Source organism: Oncorhynchus tshawytscha, linkage group LG13 (assembly GCF_018296145.1).
Source record: "Oncorhynchus tshawytscha isolate Ot180627B linkage group LG13, Otsh_v2.0, whole genome shotgun sequence".
Lineage (NCBI taxonomy): Eukaryota > Metazoa > Chordata > Actinopteri > Salmoniformes > Salmonidae > Oncorhynchus > Oncorhynchus tshawytscha.
In genome coordinates, this window is record NC_056441.1 from 25550230 (window position 1) to 25576142 (window position 25913).

General features: G+C 44.3%; 1 protein-coding gene across 1 annotated transcript in view; it reads right to left on the reverse strand.

Moving 5' to 3' along the window:
- The window catches only part of LOC112265842 (retinoic acid receptor alpha-A-like), a 116485-nt gene extending 92311 nt beyond the window's left edge, over positions 1 to 24174 (reverse strand). The window contains exons 1-2 of the mRNA XM_042295467.1: positions 23406 to 24174; positions 4451 to 4599 (exon numbers count right to left, since the gene is read on the reverse strand). Coding sequence (XP_042151401.1) covers positions 4451 to 4599; positions 23406 to 23562 — 306 coding nt within the window. The 5' untranslated portion in view covers positions 23563 to 24174. The remainder of the gene's footprint in view (positions 1 to 4450; positions 4600 to 23405) is intronic.
- Between the last annotated feature and the right edge of the window lie 1739 nt (positions 24175 to 25913).

The window sequence follows — 25913 nt, forward strand, 5'->3', positions numbered from 1 at the left end:
GTAGCTAGGGATTTTAACAGAAGTTCTACCAACACATTGACTGTAGTACTCATTCTGGAAAAACATTGGAACACTGCTCCTCAACTTTTCGAAATGCCTACAAGCCTCTCCCCGACCCTTCGGCAAATCTGATCACGACTCTATTTTTCTCCTCCCACGTCCTCAGAGCATGTGCAGATCAGTGGGCTGGAGTGTTTACGGACATATTCAATCTCTCCCTATCCCAGTCTGCTGTCCCCACTTGCTTCAAGATGTCCACTGTTCCTGTACCCAAGAAAGCAAAGGTAACTGAACTAAATGACTATCGCCCCGTAGCACTCACTTCTGTCATTATGAAGTGCTTTGAGACGCTAGTTAAGGATCATATCACCTCTACCTTACCTGACACCCTAGACGCACTACTATTTTCTTACCACCCCAATAGATCAACAGACGATGCAATTGCCATCACACTGCACACTGCCCTATCCCATCTGGCCAAAAGGAATACCTATGTAAGAATGCTGTTGATTGACTATAGAGCAGCATTCAACACAGGTGTACCCTCCAAGCTCATCATTAAGCTCTGGGCCCTGGGTCTGAACCCAGCCCTGTGCAACTGGGTCCTGGACTTCCTGACGGGCCGTCCCCAGGCGGTGAAGGTAGGAAACACACCTCTACTTCGCTGATCCTCAACACAAAGGCCCCACAAGAGTGCGTGCTAAATACCTTCCTGTACTCCCTGTTCACCCATGACTGCGTGGCCACGCACGCCTCCAACTCAAACATCAAGTTTGCAGACGACACAACAGTAGAAGGCCTGATTACCAACAATGATGAGACAGCCTACATGGAGGAGGTGAGGGCCCTGGGAGAGTGTTGCCAGGAAAATAACCTCTCACTCAACATTAACAAAACAAAGGAGCTGATCGGGGACTTCAGGAAACAGCAGAGGGTGCACCCCCCTATCCACATCGACGGGACCGCAGTAGAGAAGGTGGAAAGCTTCCTCGGCGTACACATCACTGACAAATTGAAATGGTCCACCCACACAGACAGTGTGGTGAAGAAGCACCTCTTCAACCTCAGAAGGCTGAAGAAATTTGGTTTGGCACCTAAAACCCTCACAAACTTTTACAGATACACAATTGAGAGCATCTTGTTGGGCTGTATCACCATTTAGTACGGCAACTGCAACACCCGCAACCGCAGGGCTCTCTAGAGGGTGGTGCGGTCTGCCCAACGCATCATTGTGGGCAAACTACCTGCCCTCCAGGACACCTACAGCACCCGATGTCACAGGAAGGCCAAAAAGATCATCAAGGACAACAACCACCCAAGCTACTGCCTGTTCACACTGCTATCATCCAGAAGGAGAGGTCAATACAGGTGCATCAAAGCTGGGATTGAGAGACTGAAAAACAGCTTCTAGCTCAAGGCCATCAGACTGTTAAATAGCCATCAGTAGCACCTTAGAGGCTGCTGTCCTATATACATAGACTTGAAATCACTGGACACTTGAATAATGGAACACTAGTCACTTGAATAATTTTGACATATTTTGCATTACTCATCTCATATGTATATACTGTATTCTATTCTACTCTGCTGTATCTTAGTCTATGCAGCTTCGACATACGCTCATCCAAATATTTATATATTCTTAATTCCATTAATTTACTTTAGATTTGTGTGTATCGTGTGTATTCTTGTGAAATTGTTAGATATTACTGCACTGTTGGAGCTAGAAACATAGCATTTCGCTACACGCGCAATAACATCTGCTAAACATGTGTATGTGACCAATAACATTTGATTGGATTTGATTTGAGAGAACAAGCACGCTCAATTGACTCTGTCCAATGGAGGGGCTCGGCCCTCACACCCCATGACAACAATGCCCTCGCCATGGAGAGGAATACAACACAGAAAAAGCATAATCCCTGGTCTAATCCCTTCCGAGGAAAGATGTCACACAAAGCTATTCTAGCATGAATTCTGCTATTTTTACATCCTGCTACCAGCCACTCAGCGGAGAAAGAGAGACAGAAAGGAAGGAATACCATCTGCAGTCCAGTCAGGGTGCTGTAGTAGAAGGAATGTGTTTGGCCTAATTAAATAGTTATGTTTGGTGTGTGTGCGTGCAGGCGCACGTGTGTTTTCTATTGAAGTGTGTGTGATCGTATGCATTTGTTAGTGTTTTCTAATGACTTCCCCATATTTCTGTAGCTAGGTTCTAATTAAGCAATAAGACCTGAGGATGTGTGGTATATGGCCAATATACCATGGCTAAGGGCTGTTCTTACGCATGACGCAAATTGTAGTGCCTGGATACAGCCCATAGCCGTGGTATATTGGCCATATACCACAAACCCCTGAGGTGCCTTATTGCTATTATAAACTGGTTATCAAAGTAATTAGAGCAGTAAAAATACATGTTTTGTCATCCCCGTGGTATATGGTCTGTTATAAACTGGGTGGTTTGAGCCCTGCATTCTGATTGGCTGAAAGCCATGGTATATCAGACCGTATATCAGCAATAAGCAACAATAGCAATAAGGCTCCTCGTGGGTTTGTGATATATTGCCAATATAGCACAGCTAAGGGCTGTGTCCAGGCACTCCGCGTCGCATCGTGCATGCAAACTGCCCTTAGCTGTGGTATATTGGCCATATACCACACCCCCTCGGACCTTATTGCTTAACTATACCTCCATGGTACTGTATATACTTGCAGTATGTCTGACTCTAGGTGGTATTCGCAGGTCACAGGGCTGTAGGTACGGGGTCACACTGGGGCTTATAGAGTCTTATTCACCCCCTCCTCCCCCCAGGCCTAAACTCCAAAGGATTCCTGAGATTCCAGCATTCCAATTGCAGCAGGAGAGAAATAATGAAGATAACGCATCTTCATTATCTCTCTCCTGCAGCCTCCAAAACCACACTGGACTGGAGTTTGAACCAACAGGTTGTATGTTCTGTACGTACAGTACACTGGTACATCCAGTATGCACAGTCAGGTACAGCTGCATTGATAGACTGTGGACAACATCAATCAGAGGTTTTTCCTCACGAAGTGACCTTCATTTCTGGTTAGGTCAAGTTGTGAGGAAAACATCTGGCTCGAGAGGTCTGCTGGTTTTGGTGTGAATGTTGATGGTTTTGGTGTGTATGTTGTTGGTTTTGTGTGAATGTTGCTGGTTTTGGTATGAATGTTGCTGGTTTTGGTGTGAATGTTGCTGGTTTTGGTGTGAATGTTGCTGATTTTGGTGTGAATGTTGCTGGTTTTGGTGTGTATGTTGATAGTTTTGGTGTGTATGTTGATAGTTTGGGTGTGTTTGTTGCTGGTTTTGGTGTGAATGTTGCTGGTTTTGGTGTGTACTGATGGTTTTGGTGTGTATGTTGATGGTTTTGGTGTGTATGTTGCTGGTTTTGGTGTGAATGGTTTTTGGTGTGTATGTTGATGGTTTTGGTGTGTATGTAGATGGTTTTGGTGTGTACGTTGATGGTTTTGGTGTGAATGTTGCTGGTTTTGGTGTGGTACGTTGATGGTTTTGGTGTGTATGTTGATGGCTTTGTGTATATGTTGATGGTTTTGGTGTGTATGTAGATGGTTTTGGTGTGTATATTGCTGGTTTTGGTGTGTATGTTGCTGGTTTTGGTGTGAATGTTGCTGGTTTTGGTGTGTATGTTGATAGTTTGGGTGTGTTTGTTGCTGGTTTTGGTGTGAATGTTGATGGTTTTGGTGTGTATGTTGTTGGTTTTGTGTGAATGTTGCTGGTTTTGGTATGAATGTTGCTGGTTTTGGTGTGAATGTTGCTGGTTTTGGTGTGAATGTTGCTGATTTTGGTATGAATGTTGCTGGTTTTGGTGTGTATGTTGATAGTTTTGGTGTGTATGTTGATAGTTTGGGTGTGTTTGTTGCTGGTTTTGGTGTGAATGTTGCTGGTTTTGGTGTGTACGTTGATGGTTTTGGTGTGTATGTTGATGGTTTTGGTGTGAATGTTGCTGGTTTTGGTGTGTACGTTGATGGTTTTGGTGTGTACGTTGATGGTTTTGGTGTGTATGTAGATGGTTTTGGTGTGTACGTTGATGGTTTTAGTGTGTATGTTGCTGGTTTTGGTGTGTATGTAGATGGTTTTGGTGTGTACGTTGATAGTTTTGGTGTGAATGTTGATGGTTTTGGTGTGTATGTAGATGGTTTTGGTGTGTACGTTGATGGTTTTGGTGTGTATGTAGATGGTTTTGGTGTGTACGTTGATGGTTTTGGTGTGAATGTTGCTGGTTTTGGTGTGTACGTTGATGGTTTTGGTGTGTATGTTTATGGCTTTGTGTATATGTTGATGGTTTTGGTGTGTATGTAGATGGTTTTGGTGTGTATATTGCTGGTTTTGGTGTGTATGTTGCTGGTTTTGGTGTGAATGTTGCTGGTTTTGGTGTGAATGTTGCTGGTTTTGGTGTGTATGTCTTACCTTGCAGCCCTCGCAGGCGCTGACACCATAGTGGTACCCCGAGGACTTGTCCTGGCACACGAAGCAGGGCTTGTAGACACGGGGCGGGGGCAGGGGGGACGGGGGACTTGGAACCAGCTCCTCAGAACTGGTGCTCTGGGTCTCGATGGCTACAGAGACACAACAGAAGAAGATGATGAAGAAGATGTAGTAGTTCTTTATTCCCAATTGGAAGAAAAATTGCTTAATGAAGAAGATGATTCAGGTTTTAGTATGGGACAGGATACGTGGTAATGACAGGGCATTCAAAACTCATTTCCTGAGTGAGTGAACTAAAGGTACTGAATTAACTGAAATCAGGGCAGACAGTTGCAAATCTTTGGCATACAATTACTATGTCCATATACTCATCCAACAGTGGGTCTGAGTGGCCACTTTATTTCTATTTTGATGTTATTGGAATGGAAACATAACATTGTGATATTTAACGAGTTGATATAGAACCTCCAGAACCCTGGAATGAGTTCTCAGAACTACATATTTGGCCTGACTGATACAGCGATCATTCAGAGTGGGTGGGTTTCTTGCCAGTGGGTTTCTTTCTAATAGGTTTTGAAAAGTCCACCTGTGGCTTGACTGAGTTTAAACACAAAGGTTAAAAGGTTGATACATTTTTTTTTATATTAGAGTGGAAATAGGCTGTGATGACATCATGTTATAGCCTACCAGCAACCAATTTATCCAGCGCCTTGCTCCCATATAGCTCAGGAGTAGGGTTGCAAAACATTCAATAAATTCCCTGGTTTTCTAGAAATCCTGGGTGGAGGAATTCGGATTTCCTGCTTATTCCTCCCCGTTTCTGGGAATCCTCCAACTGGGATTTAGAGAAAATCAGAAAACGTATTGAAAATTCCCAGAATTCTGCAACCCTACTCAGGAATATATGTGGCTTGTCCAGGGCCTGCCCATCTATAGATCTATCTACATAGAGCAGAGCAGAGCAGATCAGAGTACTGTTGGTTGGTTGATTAGATTACATTATTCCATACTTCATCAGCTCAAGCTCAATTATACATCTATTAGAGAGAAACCCCGTGATCTGTTCCTGACCCTTGACCCCATGCAGAATTCCCCTGAGGTTCAACTTACCCTTGTATTATGTTCAAAAAGGTGTCCTGGGTCAATTTGACACATTACAGTAGATTGGTCAAAAATGGGCCAAATTGACTCATTGTGTGTGTATGTGTGTGTTTCTGTGTGTTTGTTTAACTGTTACAGTATATTGCCAATCTCTTTGTGGTATTAAAGGACAGTGTGAGTAGAACTGCCATGATGGTGAATATTAGTGCTCCTGCTTTGTGGTATTAAAGGACAGTGTGAGTAGAACTGCCATGATGGTGAATATTAGTGCTCCTGCTTTGTGGTATTAAAGGACAGTGTGAGTAGAACTGCCATGATGGTGAATATTAGTGCTACTGCATGATTCACAGTGACCTTTGCTTCCCCTCTGGTGAATCAAACAGACGTGTTATTCGTCAATCAAATCCCAAAGCAAACAGAAACTAGTGCAACTGGCTAGTCAGTTGGAGTGAGTCACTTTGCTATCATCTGTATGCAGTTTGATGCTGATAGTAATCAATATCGTACTAGGCACACATCGCTGATGGATCTTTAGGATTTCAATCGTGCTTGTTCACTGACTGTATGTTAGTCCAAATAGTCATTAAATAACTTGAGCGTAAATAAATTAAAACAGTCAACTTGAATTAATGTTCTCTCTCTCAGGCCTCCCGAGTGGTGCAGTGGTCTAAGGCACTGCATCGGCGTGCTAGCTGTGCCACTAGAGATTCTGGGTTCGAATCCAGGCTCTGTTGCAGCCGGCTGCGACCGGGAGACCCATGGGGCGGCACACAATTGGCTCAGCGTCGTCCTGGTGACGGGAGGGTTTGGCTGGTAGGGATGTCCTTGTCCCATTGCGCACTAGTGACTCATGTGGCGGGCCAGGCACAGTGCACGCTGACACGGTCGCCAGGTGTACGGTGTTTCCTCCGATACATTGGTGCGGCTGGTTTCCGGGTTAAGTGGGCAGTGCGGTTTGGTTGGGTTGTGTTTTGGAGGACGCACGGCTTTCGACCTTTGCCTCTCCCGAGTTCATACAGGAGTTGCAGCGATGAGACAAGACTGTAACTACCAATTGGATATCACAAGATTGTGGAGAAAAAGGGGTAAAAACATTTTTCTCTCTCTGACTTACAAACACCCTCTTCCTGGAACCTGGTATAATTAACCAGGACAGAAAGATATCTGTTTTAATTTAAGTCAGGTCAGCTAGCTGTGTGTGTGTGTGTGTTAACTAGCTCACTATAGCCTACAAAATGCTGTGTGTCATCTGAAGCCGCAGACTACAGATTACACACACACTGTCACAGAGAGGGAGATACGATCCACCACTTTAATATGTAACATGAGGGAGAGAGACAAGCTGTGCAGGGCCAGAGACAGTGGGGGGACCTGTATCATATGTTGTATCAGATGTAATATGTAAAGGCATGTATGTGTGTGTGTGTGTGTGTGTGCGTGCGTGTGTGTGCGTGTGTGTGTGTGTGTGTGTGTGGATGGCGACATCAAGGGACATGTATCACATGGAATATGACATGTAATATGTAAAACAAGTTGTGGCGTGTTCACATCAGTGAGCTGTGGCGTGTTCACATCAGTGAGCTGTGGCGTGTTCACATCAGTGAGCTGTGGCGTGTTCACATGAGTGAGCTGTTCACATCAGTGAGCTGTGTGTTCACATCAGTGAGCTGTGGCGTGTTCACATCAGTGAGCTGTGGCCTGTTCACATCAGTGAGCTGTGGCGTGTTCACATCAGTGAGCTGTGGCGTGTTCACATCAGTGAGCTGTGGCGTGTTCACATCAGGGAGCTGTGGCGTGTTCACATCAGGAGCTGTGGCAGCTCAGTGAGCGTGTTCACATCAGTGAGCTGTGGCGTGTTCACATCAGTGAGCTGTGGCGTGTTCACATCAGTGAGCTGTGGCCTGTTCACATCAGTGAGCTGTGGCATGTTCACATCAGTGAGCTGTGGCGTGTTCACATCAGTGAGCTGTGGCCTGTTCACATCAGTGAGCTGTGGCGTGTTCACATCAGTGAGCTGTGGCATGTTCACATCAGGGAGCTGTGGCGTGTTCACATCAGTGAGCTGTGGCATGTTCACATCAGTGAGCTGTGGCGGTGGAGCGTGTTCACATCAGTGAGCTGTGGCATGTTCACATCAGTGAGCTGTGGCGTGTTCACATCAGTGAGCTGTGGCATGTTCACATCAGGGAGCTGTGGCATGTTCACATCAGGGAGCTGTGGCGTGTTCACATCAGGGAGCTGTGGCATGTTCACATCAGTGAGCTGTGGCGTGTTCACATCAGTGAGCTGTGGCATGTTCACATCAGGGAGCTGTGGCATGTGCACATCAGTGAGCTGTGGCATGTTCACATCAGTGAGCTGTGGCGTGTTCACATCAGGGAGCTGTGGCACAACGACCATGATAGAAATGTCCTCCCAGCTGATACAGTACTGAACACTACAGATGCTACTACATGTTGTGCAGAATACAACACATTGGAACTGATAGAATAGACCTTCAGAGTGTTTCCAATGCCTTGGATCATTACACATGGGAAAGAGGGAGAGCAGTAGACACACACACACACACACACAAACAACACACTTCTGCCCGGCGCGGCCCATTTGAAACTCATGGTTGGTTCTGGAAGTGTGGCTACCTGCAGACAGATGGAGCACATAAAGGCAGATGCATTTCCCCCCTTTGGTGGTGTGTGTGTGTGTGTGTGTGTGTGTGTGTGTGTGTGTGTGTGTGTGTGTGTGTGTGTGTGTGTGTGTGTGTGTGTGTGTGTGTGTGTGTGTGTGTGTGTGTGTGTGTGTGTGTGTGTGTAACTGTGTGTCTAGAGCGATGTATAGGCCCTATCGGGCGCTGGGGAGCCTTTGCTCCATTTTCTGGCGTTGGCTCTGCAGCAAACTGACTTCACTGCATGTTAACATAGCTATACACCAGCACCATTACAGAGACTACAGACCAGCGACAGACCAGGCGAGCCAAGGGGTGGGAGCAGTGTGTGTCTGTGTGTGTGTGTTTGCATGTGATTGTGTGTGTGTGTATGAAAAAAACATCTCAAAGCTTATTCTGCTGAACTCTTAACCCCCTGCTGAACCAGCCAGCAGGGTCAGCCAGGAAAACACACCCAGCCTGGAGGAGGAGGAAGGGAGATCTCTGAATGAGGGGAAAGACTAATGGAAAACACAGAGGCTGAGTTAGGAAGGAGCCTTGTTAAGGCTATGGCTTGTTGTGGGTGGTGGTGAAGAAGAAGATTTAATGAACCTTTATTTAACTAGGCAAGTCAGTTAAGAACAAATTGTTATTTACAATGACAGCCGGGGAACAGTAGATTAACTGCCTTGTTCAGGGGCAGAACGACATAGTTTTACCTTGTCAGCTCGGGATTCAATCTAGCAACCTTTTGGTTTCTGGGCCAACGCTCTAACCACTAGGCTACCTGCCGCCCCAAGAAAAAGAAGAAGAAGTAGAAGAAGAAGTAGAAGAAGTAGAAGTAGAAGAAATAGAAGTAGAAGAAGTAGAAGTAGAAGAAGTAGAAGAAGTAAAAGAAGTAGAAGTAGAAGAAGAAGTAGAAGTAGAAGAAGTAGAAGTAGAAGAAGTAGAAGAAGAACGCTTTAGAAGTGAGGAGGGTCCTATAGGTCAGTTCAAAATAATTTGTGGGCCAATCAACCATGTCTATCCTCACTGTGTCCACCTGTCCCTACCCCCTGTTCACCACATTGTCCCCACACTGAGGGTCAGATAGCTAGATGACCAGTGACATGAAAACAATCTGTGACGTCCAGGAGGGAGGTACCTCAGGCAAGATCTGTCTGCCCCCCCCCACACACACACACACACACAGTATAATGATATCACAATGACATGGAATCAGGACATGGACTGTTTCTACCCAGTAATCATGAGACCACAGTTATGTCCAAATGACAGAATAGAAAGAGGTAGTAGACACTACAGCGCCGTATTGTACGCACAGTGCATCAACTGTCCTGCCAATACCACAGTACAGCCTTTTAGCGCCAGTTCCCTTCACAACTCCACCTCTCCACTGGCAGTTCATCGAAGCTGGAAGTGTCTTTCTCCCCTTCTTCCTCTGCATTATTTGCAGGAGCAGGGAGCACATAGCACACACACACACACACACACACACACACACACACACACACACACACACACACACAGCTCACATCAGCTCACATACACACACACACAGACAAACAGCTCACATACAACAGGCGGGAGGAGAAAGAGAGTCAATAGGAAACGGTCAAAGTTCACCCAAAGTACTCCAAATTAGAAGCAGCTTTGTGGTGGGAGGGAGAGAGGGAACAGCACTGGCTGTAGGCTGTAGTACACATTTAATTCAATTCTTTAAACACTAACTGGAAGAGTAGATAGAAACAATAAAAAAAAACAGTCATCTAACTGTATGTATTGTCTAGAGAAAGACGAGGAAAAAGTTCTACTTGTGCTGCTGGTCTGTTTTGATTAGGAGAGAGACCGAGGGAAACGGCCTGCAGACTGAGGTCATGGGGTGCTGAGAGGTGGGGGGGTGGTACTGAAAACTCACAGGGAAACAGTCTGTCTAGTCAGTCTTCAAGATGACACATATCAAGTGCGAAAGTGTTTCCCAGTAGGGGGAATCAATCAAACTGCAGCTAGAAGAGCCACTGAAACAGATTTGTTAAAGGGACACAGCTTCTAAAGGGGATTATCCAGAGGTGTCAGGGTGTGGAACTGGACCTTGGTTTGAACCACTGAACGGCACTTTGAGTTTGGTTCAGAGGTTCATGGTTCATACCAGTTATGTGACTGCAGCTATCCTCCAAGCCGCCCTCCCTGCCTTGACCTCTGGGCGACCCCCTGTGATCTGTTGAGGTCAAAGGTCAAATGGAGACAGAGGGTGAATAAAAAGCCAGAGCTCTCACTGCTAAGCTCTAAACCAGGGGCCGAGCAATGCAACAGGTGTGAGACACTTCAAAGCTTAAAGTGCAACAAGAAAAAAAAGAGAGGAGGGGGAAAGAGAGAGGGGAGAGAGGGGATAGAAGAAAAGAGAGGGAAAGAGAGAGGGGGAGAGAGAGGGATAGAAGAAAAGAGGAGGGGGAAAGAGAGGGGGGGAGAGAAGGGATAGAAGAAAAGAGGGGGGGGAAAGAGAGGGATAGAAGAAAAGAGAGGAGGGGGAAAGAGAGAGGAGAGAGGGATAGAAGAAAAGAGAGGAGGGGGAAAGAGAGAGAGAGGGGATAAGAAAAGAAAAGAGAGAGGGGGGGAAAAGAAAAGAGAGGGGGGAAAGAGAGAGGGGGATAGAAGAAAAGAGAGAGAGGGGGAAAGAGAAGGTTTCAAATAGAGAGAGAGGAGTAAATGTGACAAGTTTATATTTAATCTTTAGAAATTCTTTCCCTAAGAGGCTGACGAAGTTGTTATGATTCTCCACTCCCCGGCAAGCACTTTAAGAGGTCATTTGGTCCGGACGTCAGCTCTTAGCAGTAAAGGAGACCTGCATTAGACCTGCATTAAACATCTCTGAGCTATTGACAACCCAGCAAACCGGGAACATTCCCAGAACATTAGTTTTGATTCCCATTAAGTTCTAGTTAAGGTTTTATCTAACATTAGGATGATAACATCGCAAAAACATTCAAATACATATATATTTTTTATTAAATATTATTATTCTCTTAACATTCACTAAAATGCTCCCTCCAAATCTAAAGTGTCTCTCTGAAAGTAACCCAGAACACTTTACACTTTCCAAATAAATCAGTTCTTATGATGTTCATAGAAAATTAGTTTTAGGTTTAACATAATATTCCATTGACTTTCAGACAATATACATTTTTACCTAGTCTTTGAGGTCCTCAGAACATTTCAAGAACATTTAGAAAATGTTATATTCAAGTTTTACCTAATATTACCACATTCTCAACATGCACATTTCTAGTTCCTTAAAGCATTAGAAAGCAGATTGGAATACATCCCCATTATGTTTCTCTCCAGATTTAATTGCAATTCGCATTTGTGGATTTTGTCCATTACAAGGTGATATAGACATACATGGGCTTTAAAAAAGAAGCATGATGGAATTCCTGATTAACCATGCTGCCATGGCTATTTACTGAAAAAATATGTGACCCATTTCAGGAAGCTAGGTGTATGTCACATGTTACTACATCACAGGAGAGGCATTTGAACAACTTTTTTTTAATCAAAAGGCATTTTTTGAAAGAAATGCCTTCTGGAACATGTGAACTTACTGGTGCCTTAATAAAAAACTTGTATTCCAATTTTTTACATTTCAAACCTAGTTGGTTTAGCCATGGAAAAAGTCAGGAACCTTCCTGCTAGCCATGATTGGCTGAGATAAATGATGGGCTGGACATGCCGGGAGATGAGTTTGGATTGGTCTGCCATGTAGCATGCTTCTGTCTATAACGTGAGCTGCTCAGTATGTGTTGACAGTCCTTTCTACTGCGGCATTATTTAAATATATAACGTTAGCCATTGAGAACTACAAATGTTTTGCTACTTTTCTCAACAACATTGAATTTAGTAGGCGCTATCGACAAATCAGTTCCAAAAAGTTCTAATGGGCTACTTTCTGCACACGCCACAGTCAGTGTGAACTGGAGTGACTTGACACAACAATGGCCAAATAAGTTAAATGGTTCCAGTCTGCTGTAAAGCGTTCATACATGTATACGGGCAAGAGTCTAGCTACATTTTTAGGCACTATAAGTTTCTAATTTAAAGCGTACTGTTTGCTAGCTAGTGAACTTTAGCTTGCTGGCTCACTAGCTAACATTACGTGTATGATCTGTGTGGTAATATTATTAGAATCAGAAATCCATTTGCATTGCTAGTTATGGACTAATTTTAGCTAGCTAACATTGAACCTAGGTGGTTAGCTTTAGCTACCTGCAGATTCATACTATAGCTATGAATCTGAACAAGGCAGTTAACCCACTGTTCTCCGGTAGGCCGTCATTGTAAATAAGAATTTGTCTTAACTTACTTGCCTAGTTAAATAAATTTTAAATAACATTTAAAAAAAATGTTTTTGAAATATGACAATGTTTGTATTGGTAGTAGTATGAGTTGGGATTATTCAGGTTCATTGATTAGCTAGCTAGCTAGCTACATGTTTAAACAAAAGACTGCACTTCGCCAAATGATTACATGACCCATCAAGTTAGACAGGTGTGTTTGGGGTGATAACAGCCATCTATTGTAAACTCAGCAAAAAAAGAAACATCCTCTCACTGTCAACTGCGTTTATTTTCAGCAAATTTAACATGTGTAAATATTTGTATGAACATAACAAGATTCAACAACTGAGACCTAAACTGAACAAGTTCCACAGACATGTGACTAATAGAAATGGAATAATGTGTCCCTGAACAAAGGGGGGGGGGGTCAAAATCAAAAGTAACAGTCAGTATCTGGTGTGGCCACCAGCTGCATTAAGTACTGAAGTGTATCTCCTCCTCATGGACTGCAACAGATTTGCTAGTTCTTGCTGTGAGATGCTACCCCACTCTTCCACCAAGGCACCTGCAAGTTCCTGGACATTTCTGGGGGGGAATGGCCCTAGCCCTCACCCTGGCCCTAGCCCTCCCAGACGTGCTCAATGGGATTGAGATCCGGGATCTTCACTGGCCATGGCAGAACACTGACATTCCTGTCTTGCAGGAAATCACGCACAGAACGATCAGTATGGCTGGTGGCCTTGTCATGCTGGAGGGTCATGTCAGGATGAGCCTGCAGGAAGGGTACCACATGAGGGAGGAGGATGTCTTCCCTGTAACGCACAGCGTTGAGATTGCCTGCAATGACAACAGGCTCAGTCCGATGATGCTGTGACACACCGCCACAGACAGACCCTCCACCTCCAAATCGATCCCATTCCAGAGTACAGGCCTCGGTGTAACGCTCATTCCTTTGACGATAAACACGAATCCGATCATCACCTCTGGTGAGACAAAACCGTGACTCGTCAGTGAAGAGCACTTTTTGCCAGTCCTGTCTGGTCCAGCGACGGTGGGTTTGTGCCCATAGGCAACGTTGTTGCCGGTGATGTCTGGTGAAGACCTGCCTTTACAACAGGCCTACAAGCCCTCAGTCCAGCCTCTCTCAGCCTATTGCGGACAGTCTGAGCACTGATGGAGGAATTGTGCATTCCTGGTGTAACTCGGGCAGTTGTTGTTGCCATCCTGTACCTGTCCCGCAGGTGTGATGTTCAGATGTACCGATCCTGTGCAGGTGTTGTTACACGTGGTCTGCCACTGCGAGGACGATCAGCTGTCCATCCTGTCTCCCTGTAGCGCTGTCTTAGGCGTCTCACAGTATGGACATGGCAATTTATGCCCTGGCCACACCTGCAGTGCTCATGCCTCCTTGCAGCATGCCGAAGGCACGTTCACGCAGATGAGCAGGGACCCTTGGCATCTTTCTTTTGGTGTTTTTCAGAGTCAGTAGAAAGGCCTCTTTAGTGTCCTAAGTTTTCATAACTGTGGCCTTAATTGCCAACCATCTGTAAGCTGTTAGTGTCTTAACGACCGTTCCACAGGTGCATGTTCATTAGTTGTTTAAGATTCATTGAACAAGCATGGGAAACAGTGTTTAAACCCTTTACAACGAAGATCTGTGAAGTTATTTGGATTTTACGAATTATCTTAGAAAGACAGAGTCCTGAAAAAGAGCTGTTTCTTTTTTTGATGAGAAAATTTCATGAACATGTGCACATGTCTAGAAAATAGTGGCCCATCCACTTTGCTAGATGTTGCTGGGGGGTGGTTATAGCATTTCTTTCACATGGCCCATCAATTTAGACCAGTGTGTCTGGATAAGCATCATCTAATAATTATAAAATATTTATAAAAGATTTTTATCTGGACACTTTCTGTTTTTGATATTGGTACTATGCAAGTTACCACTTCACTGTACCATTTACACCTTCTGTATCCTGCGAATTTGACAAATAGACTTTTATTTGATATAGTGTGTGTTTACGACAGACGGTAAAGTGAAGAACAACATGACCTGCACCAAAGTCAGATTAGGAAAAAGGCCAAGGAATAGATGAAGTATATTTTTACCTGGAGTTTTCCCTTATTTACCACTTTTAGTCTTGAAAACTTTGGTTGTTTACTATTTTCTAGCCCTCAGTCTACCTTTATCCAATGTAAAAAAAAACACAATTTCAAATGTTGCTACATAGGACTGAATCCAGGTGGTGGGCTTTCTTGTTGGAGCAAAGGATAAAAGTCCTGGCTTAGGAACTGATGAATTTACGACCACTCAACACCAGTTGAATAAGGCCTGTGTCAGTAAACGTTGTCAAAAATGTGTAATAAAATGTTTGCCAGCAGCACAGTTGCAGTCACCAACGCTCTGGATAACATAACAGCCTTACCAGCTCTGCTAGTGCGAGTAAAATGGTCAGAGTGAGGTGTTCTCTCATTTGTGTCTGGAAGTAGCTAGCCAGCTAGCCAACGTTAGCCAGTTAGTTTGGGTGCTTGACTGCTGTTGTGAGGTCAGAACGCTCGGATCAACCCTACTTCTCGGCGAAATAGTCCAGTGTGCACTCTGAATGCTCAGAGAGCGAAACGCTCTGAATTTACGAACGGACTATCTGACAACGATCTGAATTTATGAATGCCCGAGCACACTCTGGCAATCCAGATTAAATTTACAAACACACACGTAGTATAAACCAGCCTTTAGTCTTGAAATCTTTGGTTGTTTAGTACATGGCCTCACATGTGAATCCTTAAAGAGATGGGTGGGGTTAAAATGGGTGTGAATGAAAAGCTCTCTTGTAGGTCCCAAATATTTCAAAGGCCATTTTCTCAAAAGTGAGGTTACAAGTTGATCAACTTTCAAAGCAGAATGACTTTCCCATTGTTACTCAACAGTAGTGTGTGATTTACCATTTTGTAGCTCTGAGTCTCTACTTTGATCTAATGTAAGAAAAAACACAACTTCAAATTTTGCTGAATAAAACCAAATTGAGCCGGTCGGTCACAAATGTCAAACTGAATTTATTGCTAATTGTTTCATTTTCAGCAGCCATATAAAAGTGAGTCACCATCCATCATGTCAGAGTGACAAATAAAATAAAAGCAGCCTCCCAGCCTTCTCTCAGCCTCCCAGTCTTCTCTCAGCCTCCTCTCAGCCTCCCAGCCTTCTCTCAGCCTCCTCTCAGCCTCCCAGCCTTCTCTCAGCCTTCTCTCAGCCTCCTCTCAGCCTCCCAGCCTCTCAGCCCTCTTCAAGAATAATGGGAGTTTCTTCCTCGGGAGAGTTAGTGAACTGCATCCAAGATGTCCAACCATTTTTCAAAGTAATCTACGATTCATGGACCGTCTACGGTATATCTGGGTTCGATAATGTTTACATGGCCCAGCTTCACATGCACTACACTGAGTGTGCACAGGGAGCAGCACGAGCAGCGACAATGTCATCATGTCATCATGGCAGAGATTGGATGAATATAAAATGCCAATATCCCATTTTAAAAAACAGTCCTCAGCGACAATTATATGAATAATTAAATGGATGTTTTGTGCACAAAGGTGACGACCAAAGTGACTTATTAGAAATGTTCAAATTTGACTTCTCTATGGGGATGTCTATGGAAATTGTCTTTCTGGGCCGGATGTCAGTTAAACTGCAGTACCGTAGGATCAGTGGAAACCGTGCTTCCAAACCGGAACCCTGGCCCCTTGGGTGGCATAGCATGGCCCCAGATCTGTTTGTGCTGTATAGCCAATTCCTATGGTCATTGTCAGTGCCAAACATTGAGAATGGCCTGACAGATCTGGAACCAGCAGGCAGTGGTGTGGTGTTCCAGCACTGCAGCCTCTGTCCCTGTCCTGGCGTGCTGAATGTGGTGCTGAGTGTGGTCCCTCCTGTCTCAAATCGGGGGTCCAGTAAAACTCCCTACTCATCTCCATTCAACACAACCCAGCATCCAACAGCTTCCCTTTCGTTTCATAGTTGCTACCCTCCATTTTATCCCCCATCCCTCCATCCCCCTCCAACCTCGTTTCACATGCCCGTTGAATCAGCTTGGTGTGAAAGCTGTACCATGGTCTTTCATGTCCCTATCTGAATCACATTAAGAGAAAAACAGGGACAGGGCCTAATGAATACATATGACAGGCTGTAGTTGTATATTATATCACAATGTTATGTGAAGCATGGTCTGACTGTCTGCTCACTGTTTACAACAAAGGGATAACATGGCATTGGACAGATGTGTATATGCTGTTGTTCAGCTACACGGATGAAACTGCAGAGAAAACATGAGACTGTTGATACATGTGTATGGAAGCACACACGTGTACACACACACAATATACGCACTTAAGTAGGCAGGCAGGCCGCACACACATACACACAAACACGCAAATACACCCACAAACACAAAGACACACACACACAATCTTTAGGAACTATTATGCCTGTCCAAGTCATATACAGTCCATGCAATACAAATCAGCAATTCATTGTATAACCTACTTCACTAGAAGAATAAGAGGACAGTAGGATGAGTCAACTAACCTCCTTAGCGATATCTGAACACGTTTTTATACCATCAATATTGTGCTTTACTTACTTGACAATGGCTAGCCCTTAGACCCTTTATGTGAACGTGTGAATCGTTTGAATGTTTCATCGGCATTCAAGTCCCGAAAGGCCTTGGGATTACAGCTTCCAAAGCCACAGCAATATCGATTACAGAAAAAGAAAACAGTCATACTGTACTGTCGTGACCTGTTAGAATTCTATGGCTACTATTCCTTTCAAATGACTGAATACTTACACTATTCTCAAGTTTCTCAAAGATTATACTCATATTGTTATTTTCAGTTAATCGAAAATAGTATTGGCATTTTCCAATAACCTTGACATCTATAGGCCTATACATAATACAGTAGTACCTATGGTAATGAATATCTAGCTGTACATTACTGTCCTGGATGTCTATTATATGATGTAAAACCAACAAATAAAAATAACAATGTCCTTAATATACAACTAAGCTATATATTTTGCAAAGATTTCTATGTGTGTCTATGTTTTTAGAGCATGCATTGCACATCATTATATCACTTCTGTATTCATCATCTCATGTTCAACACAATGCCACTGATCCTTCTACGTTAACACACACACACAAATACACACACACACAAATGCACATGCACACCAACCCCTTCTCATTGTATCCTTCACACAACAATTAGTATTCCCGCTCATTCTAAAATAAGAAGGTTTGTGTGTGCGCACGTGCTTGCGCATGTCTGCGCAAGTGTGTGTATGTGTGTGTGTGTGTATGTGCTTGTGCATCCCTGCACAAGTGTGCATGTGTGTGTATGTGTGTGTTCGTGCGTGTGTGTGTGTGATTGTGTGATTGTGTGTGTGTGTGTATGTGCTTGTGCATGCCTGCACAAGTGTGCGTGTGTGTGTACGTGTGTGTGTGTGTGTGTGCGTGCGTGCGTGTGTGTGTGTATGTGCTTGTGCATGCCTGCACAAGTGTGCGTGTATGGAGCGCAGCTCATAGTGAATAGATTTAATTTAAATCCTTGTGGGTTCCATTGTACTGAATACATTTAATTAATAAAAACCAAAGTTTCAAGGACCTCTTTGGGAAGCTCTTCAAATCAAAGTCCAATTTGAACTGGTCCTTATTTAAACATGAGAGAGGGCAAAGTGTTGCAAGACGAGTCCAATGCCACAAGGCTAATGTTCAGTCTATGCATATGAAATAGTGGGGGAGATAAAAGAAAATCACAATCGGTTCTATCTTGTTTCGCTCCATTGCCTTGGTGATGAATTCAAGCGAGTCTGTTATCAGGGTAATTTGGAACACACACACACACACACACACACACACACACACACACACACACACACACACACACACACACCCTCTGTGCATGAATGGCAAATGGTTTTCTAATTGCATTGAAATGCTAATCAAATGCACCTTGTGTGTGGTGATTAATGAACACGATGAGTTACTTATACTTTAATGTTCAAGATGATTTAATTACGTAGCACACACACACGTACGCACACACTCACTTATGACCTTTTCTATTAGTGATCACACCACAGATAAGTCTTATCAATGACAAATGGTACACTGCCCTAGCTACTACACCTGGAGAATATTATAAATCCATGGAATACAGTTATTGCATTCTCTGTTCTCTCTCATGTAAGGTGTTCAGACAAACACACACACAAAGGCAAACACACACACACAAACCTTTCATACGATATATGCAGTCTGCACATATAACAGTTCAGCTAAACCATCAATTGAGATGATCAAAATGAGGTTGAAACTGAAATATGAGGATTTAACAACAATGTCATGAAAGCAAAGCCATACCTACGGTTTTCACTGCAGACAAATTAGTTGGGGCAAATGTAGAACTGAAATCTGCATCTACAAACCATTTAAAATGAAGAAAAATTGTAAATGATGGTTATTATTTTAAATATGATATATTGATGTATTATAATTTCATTCATGATGTATTATTACAGTGCTCATTGTTTTATATATATAGGATTATATTTTATGTGGGATTAAATCTGCTTTGCCAGATAAACAAATTAGCAATATTTGATTTGGCATAAAAAGACAAAATACAACACAAATCTAATTAAACAAATAAAGAGAGCCTATTCATATTCTTGAGATGAATTGCTTAGTTAAAACAATGGAGAGAGTAGCCTCCTGTAGGAGCGCAGTGAAGTGGGGTGAGTAGAAGTAGCCACCTTTTCCACTTTTGCTGCTACTGATAAGGGCCACTTCGCTGTGATTTGTGCCTCTAGCAAACACGTCCTGGGAAGTGTTGTGAAGTGACAGACAGCATGGCAGCTTAACATTATCTGCTCTCTGGTCGTTAAACTATCAAAATAAATCAAGTGTAGGGGCCGGGCAAGGGAGAGAGAATTAACAAACACTTGACTTGTCGGAGATCGTGCTTTTTGGAGGGGTCTCAGGCAAACACACACAGATAAGCTAAGTATTTCATAACCTAAGGTGATTATCTAGCTGCAAACCACCGACTTGAATGTGTGATAGGATAGACAGGCTAGCCTACTTCTGTGAGTCAGTGTGTAAAAAAAATGTTTTTTTTAGCAATGTTCTGTATAGGAAGTGTATAAAGAGAGTGTGTGCTGTGTGCCATCATTCTTGTCGGAAAAAAAGGGTCTCTCATAGACTGTGTAAAACAGGTCTGTCTATAGCCTTGGAACAGGCCGTTCAGAATGCACAGGTTGACATTTTCCAATTGTAGCCGGCTAACCTTTTTGAAAAGGACATTTATCTAATTCAGTGTCAGAGAGAGAGAGAGAGAAACAGAGAGTTCATTTTTGATTGTTTATTTTACTTTTGTTTATTATCTATTTCACTTGCTTTGGCAATGTTAACATATGTTTCCCATGCCAATAAAGCCCTTTGAATTGAATTGAGAGCGAGAAACCATTTCAGAGACACATATTTATCTCAGATTACACAGACCCACAATGAATTTGAAAACAAATCCAATCATTTTTTAATTTTTTTTTAATTGAATATACGAAACATACAATATACTTGCAGTGAAGCTGCTCAACAACTACACCACACCAGTCATCCAACAGATTCCCATTCAGAGCGACACACAGAAACATCCAGAGTCAATGCCCTGCTCAAGGGCACGCTGACAGGTCTCCCACCAGGCCAAAAAACGTGAACCCGAACCCTCCAAGATCTCCGCACAGTTCCCCAATAGCAGTCCCTCAACCATTCGAGACCCCTCCTCCCACAGTCCTTCCCAGTAGAAAAAACATCTCTAAAAATACAATTAATTCCATTCTCCACCCCCACGAACCCCCCAATGCACCAACAACCAAGAGAAAAAAGACAAACACAAAGGGCATCAAGGACAACTAAAATCAGAACAGCAATGACAACTGTACATGTTTGTGTGCATGTCTGGCACTATTACATGTGTGTGTGTGTCTTGTATGTGTTTATTTGAATGAGAGTGTGTGTATGCATGTGTACAAACACCTGTACGGCATAAGCCTTAGGCAAACCAGCATTAGCTGTAAAAACACTGCCCAACAAATCCAATCTTGATAAACTCCCATATCTATTAAGATGAAATACCACAGTGTGCCATCACAGCTGCAATATTTGCCCCTTGTCATCTCTCTTGTGCTGGGATGTAGGTGTCAAGGCAGAGGGAGGGAGGTGTCAAGGCAGAGGGAGGGAGATGTCAAGGCAGAGGGAGGGAGATGTCAAGGCAGAGAGAAAGAGGTGTCAAGGCAGAGAGAAAGAGGTGTCAAGGCAGAGGGAGGGAGATGTCAAGGCAGAGGGAGGGAGATGTCAAGGCAGAGAGAAAGAGGTGTCAAGGCAGAGAGAAAGAGGTGTCAAGGCAGAGGGAGGGAGATGTCAAGGCAGAGGGAGGGAGATGTCAAGGCAGAGAGAAAGAGGTGTCAAGGCAGAGGGAGGGAGATGTCAAGGCAGAGGGAGGGAGATGTCAAGGCAGAGAGAAAGAGGTGTCAAGGCAGAGGGAGGGAGATGTCAAGGCAGAGAGAAAGAGGTGTCAAGGCAGAGGGAGGGAGATGTCAAGGCAGAGAGAAAGAGGTGTCAAGGCAGAGGGAGGGAGATGTCAAGGCAGAGAGAAAGAGGTGTCAAGGCAGAGGGAGGGAGATGTCAAGGCAGAGAGAAAGAGGTGTCAAGGCAGAGAGAAAGAGGTGTCAAGGCAGAGAAAGAGGTGTCAAGGCAGAGGGAGGGAGATGTCAAGGCAGAGGGAGGGAGATGTCAAGGCAGAGAGAAAGAGGTGTCAAGGCAGAGAGAAAGAGGTGTCAAGGCAGAGGGAGGGAGATGTCAAGGCAGAGGGAGGGAGATGTCAAGGCAGAGAGAAAGAGGTGTCAAGGCAGAGAGAAAGAGGTGTCAAGGCAGAGGGAGGGAGATGTCAAGGCAGAGGGAGGGAGATGTCAAGGCAGAGAGAAAGAGGTGTCAAGGCAGAGGGAGGGAGATGTCAAGGCAGAGGGAGGGAGATGTCAAGGCAGAGAGAAAGAGGTGTCAAGGCAGAGGGAGGGAGATGTCAAGGCAGAGGGAGGGAGATGTCAAGGCAGAGAGAAAGAGGTGTCAAGGCAGAGGGAGGGAGATGTCAAGGCAGAGAGAAAGAGGTGTCAAGGCAGAGGGAGGGAGATGTCAAGGCAGAGGGAGGGAGGTGTCAAGGAAGAGGGAGGGAGGTGTCAGATGTCAAGGCAGAGGGAGGGAGATGTCAAGGCAGAGGGAGGGAGGTGTCAAGGCAGAGGGAGGGAGGTGTCAAGGAAGAGGGAGGGAGATGTCAAGGCAGAGGGAGGGAGATGTCAAGGCAGAGGGAGGGAGGTGTCAAGGCAGAGGGAGGGAGGTGTCAAGGAAGAGGGAGGGAGATGTCAAGGCAGAGGGAGGGAGATGTCAAGGCAGAGGGAGGGAGGTGTCAAGGCAGAGGGAGGGAGATGTCAAGGCAGAGGGAGGGAGGTGTCAAGGCAGAGGGAGGGAGGTGTCAAGGAAGAGGGAGGGAGGTGTCAAGGCAGAGGGAGGGAGGTGTCAAGGCAGAGGGAGGGAGGGAGGTGTCAAGGAAGAGGGAGGGAGGTGTCAAGGCAGAGGGCGGGAGGGAGGTGTCAAGGCAGAGGGCGGGAGGGAGATGTCAAGGCAGAGGGAGGGAGGTGTCAAGACAGAGGGAGGGAGGTGTCAAGACAGAGGGAGGGAGGTGTCAAGGCAGAGGGAGGGAGGTGTCAAGGCAGAGGGAGGGAGGTGTCAAGGCAGAGGGAGGGCGGTGTCAAGGCAGAGGGAGGGAGGTGTCAAGGCAGAGGGAGGGAGGTGAGGGAGGCGTCAAGGAAGAGGGAGGGAGGCGTCAAGGAAGAGGGAGGGAGGCGTCAAGGCAGAGGGAGGGAGGTGTCAAGGCAGAGGGAGGGAGGTGAGGGAGGCATCAAGGAAGAGGGAGGGAGGCGTCAAGGCAGAGGGAGGGAGGTGTCAAGGCCCATGTTTACTCTGTACATTCCTCAACCCCATGTAGGGACCTGGGGATCACATACACTCTGCGTCCCAAATGGCACCCTATTCCCCATAGGGCTTTGGTCAAAATAATTACACAATGTAGGGAGTAGGGTGGAATTTGAGACATCGCACCTGAACATACATCAGCCTGCTGTAGGGAGCTGTTTCCACATCCAGAATGTATTAACCAAGTGTGTACAGATGAAATATGACAAGGCTAGGACTAGGAGGAACACTTCAAGCACAGGGCCATGTCACAGTGACAGGACAAAAAAAAGTGAGTTGTTACAAATTAACTCAATGGCTGCTCTACAAGTCATTTGAGAACATTTCTGTAAAAAAAAGGCCAATAAAGTATTTATTCTCTTCTGTTGTTTAATTCTTGAAGAAGTTTTCTAACTAGTCACTTAACACTCAGAGACAAGTACACCCTACAACACTCTTTATGGCACATTGGGGTGATTTAGGAGGCAATGATGGGGGTGTGGGAGTCACAAGTGAAGTGAACTGTGTGTGTGTGTGTGTGTGTGTGTGTGTGTGTGTGGGGCATATTTCATGTCTGGTCATTAAGCATATTAGACGAGAGGAAATGAGAAGACAGGAAACACTGTGAGGAAGGGTGCATGGACACAATATAAAGAGATGAGATCAGAGAGATAGCGGGATCAAGTGGACAAGCCAGGCACATCATGGCTATTATAATTTGATTATGTCATTGTTATGATAGGCTACAGTTATTAGGCTACTAGGCTGTAGACACATGAAATGAAAGGGAACAAAAGTGAACCTACACTGTGCGCTCCGGCGGTGTTGCCAGTCTCTCTGAGCGAGCCCGCTGAAGCACGCTTTCAGTGCCTTTTCTTGCAGCATGCACGAAGAGGGACGCGAAGTGTAGAAATCCAACATTTGTCCCGGGCTCACCGCTAGCACATCCATACAGTCAAACATGATGTCCCTTCGTCGCAACAGTCACCCTGTTATTGTGTGCCTTTTAAAGGGTCCTTGAGATGTGGGTAAGAATCGCAAACATAAGTGCACACAACTCCATCAAATTCGGACCCTTTTTTGGCACGTAAAATCTTGGTCTTCTTCCTAGACTAAAACAATCAAGAACTATGACAGACAACACCGCTAAAAGCTTGTAATTGACCCAAATTATGATATGCCATTTTTCTCCGGAGTCCGGTTGTTGCAATGAAAAGGTGTCAGTCAGCTCCGTAAAGTCCCAACGTGTTTATCGTATAAATGTTTTGCACTGTCCCGTCCCGTGCCATTAACAACACGGTCCTCGCTCGAGCCCGCCGTATTGAAAATATTTTTCTTATAAATATCACAGATCGCGTTTTAAAACCACGTCTCCCCGTTCGGATAACGAATGGGTTATCCTGCCTCCATGCAGCTCATTTCCTACTAGTTTGGACACAGTGAATGAAAGATTGAATTGCCTAATATATGCGAGTGAACTTTCTATGAACCCATCCGAGGCAGCTAACCTTCAAATGACCCAACCAGTTTGACATCACCAAGTCCCAGGATTCTCACACACCGTGCAGCGCGAGCCTCACAACCAGCAGCAGCGCAGAAGCGCGAGCCAGGCAGAAAGATGAAAGGCAGGCAGCTCGAGCTCACAGCGCATAACGTTCTTTTCCCTCGAAAGAACGCTATACACTATATTTTCTAAAAACACATTTCTAAATTCATGAACAGTTTCATTTGATTTATGAATCACAAATGAAGCGTCCAAGTAACTCCGATTTGTTCACGATCTAGCCTACCACCTAGGCTATTATAGTGTCTCAGGGCAAAATTATAGTCTACAAATGTTTCAAAGACAATACATTTTATGTTTCAATAAAAACGAAACTAAGCAGTCTGATAAAGAAAAATATTTTTTTAAACACAAATTGTGTTTAATTCTACTGCAATCAACTATGGGTAATTGCAACATTGTAACAATGTTTGTAATACACTGAAATGGAATAGTTATTCAAACACATCTTACATTGTAACTCAAGTCAAGTCTCATGCAATTGTTTGGTCCTAGCCTACTTCAGAAAGGGCATGAACCAGGAAAGGAAAGGGAAAGGGGGATACCTGGTGAATAAGTATGTGATTATAGAAATTCCATATAGTGCAAAGCTATGTAGCCTAGGCATAACCACAGGAAGTATGGGTGCTGAGAGTGCTGCAGCACCCCCTAAAAAAATAACAATATAATCATTTATCTTTAAAGATATATATTTTAGGAAAAAAATATTTATTCACAAAAGTAGTGCACTGGGCCTTTACTATTATTAGCGAACAGATATACAGTACCAGTCAAAAGTTTGGACACACCTACTCATTCAAGGATTTCTCTTTATTTTACTATTTTCTACATTGTATCAAAACTATGAAATAACACATACTGAATCATGTAGTAACCAAAAAAGTGTTAAACAAATCCAAATAGATTTTAGATTCTTCAAAGTTTGCCTTGATGACAGCTTTGCACACTCTTGGCATTCTCTCAGCCAACTCTCAGCCATTCATGAGGAATGCTTTTCCAACCGTCTTGAAGGTGTTTCCACATATGCTGAGCACTTGTTGGCTGCTTTTCCTTCACTCTGCGGTCCAACTCGTCCCAAACCATCTCAATGTGAGGTCAGGTGATTGTGGAGGCCAAGTCATCTGAAGCCCTTACACAGGCTGGGGGTGTGTTGGGTCATTGTCCTGTTGAAAAACAAATTATAATCCCACTAAGCACAAACCAGATGGGATGGCATATCACTGCAGAATGCTGTGGTAGCCATGCTGGTTAAATGGGCCTTGAATTCTAAATAAATCACTGACAGTGTCACCAGCAAAGCACCCTCACAACATCACACCTCCTCCTCCATGCTTCACAGTGGGAACCACACATGCAGAGATCATCCGTTCACCTACTCTGCATATCACAAAGACACGGCGGTTGGAACCAAAAATCTCAAATTTGGACTCATCAGACCAAAGGACAGATTTCCACCGGTCTAATGTCCATTGCTTGTGTTTTGATTCACACATTCTCATCTGAACAGTTGATGTTGAGATGTGTCTGTTACTTGAACTCTGTGAAGCATTTATTTGGGCTGCAATTTCTGAGGCTGGTAACTCTAATGAACTTATCTTCTGCAGCAGAGGTAACTCTGGGTCTTCCTTTCCTGTGGCGGTCCTCATGAGAGCCAGTTTCATTATAGTGCTTGATGGGTTTTGCAACTACACTTGAAGAAACTTTCAAAGTTCTTGAAATGTACCACATTGACTGACCTTCATTTCTTAAA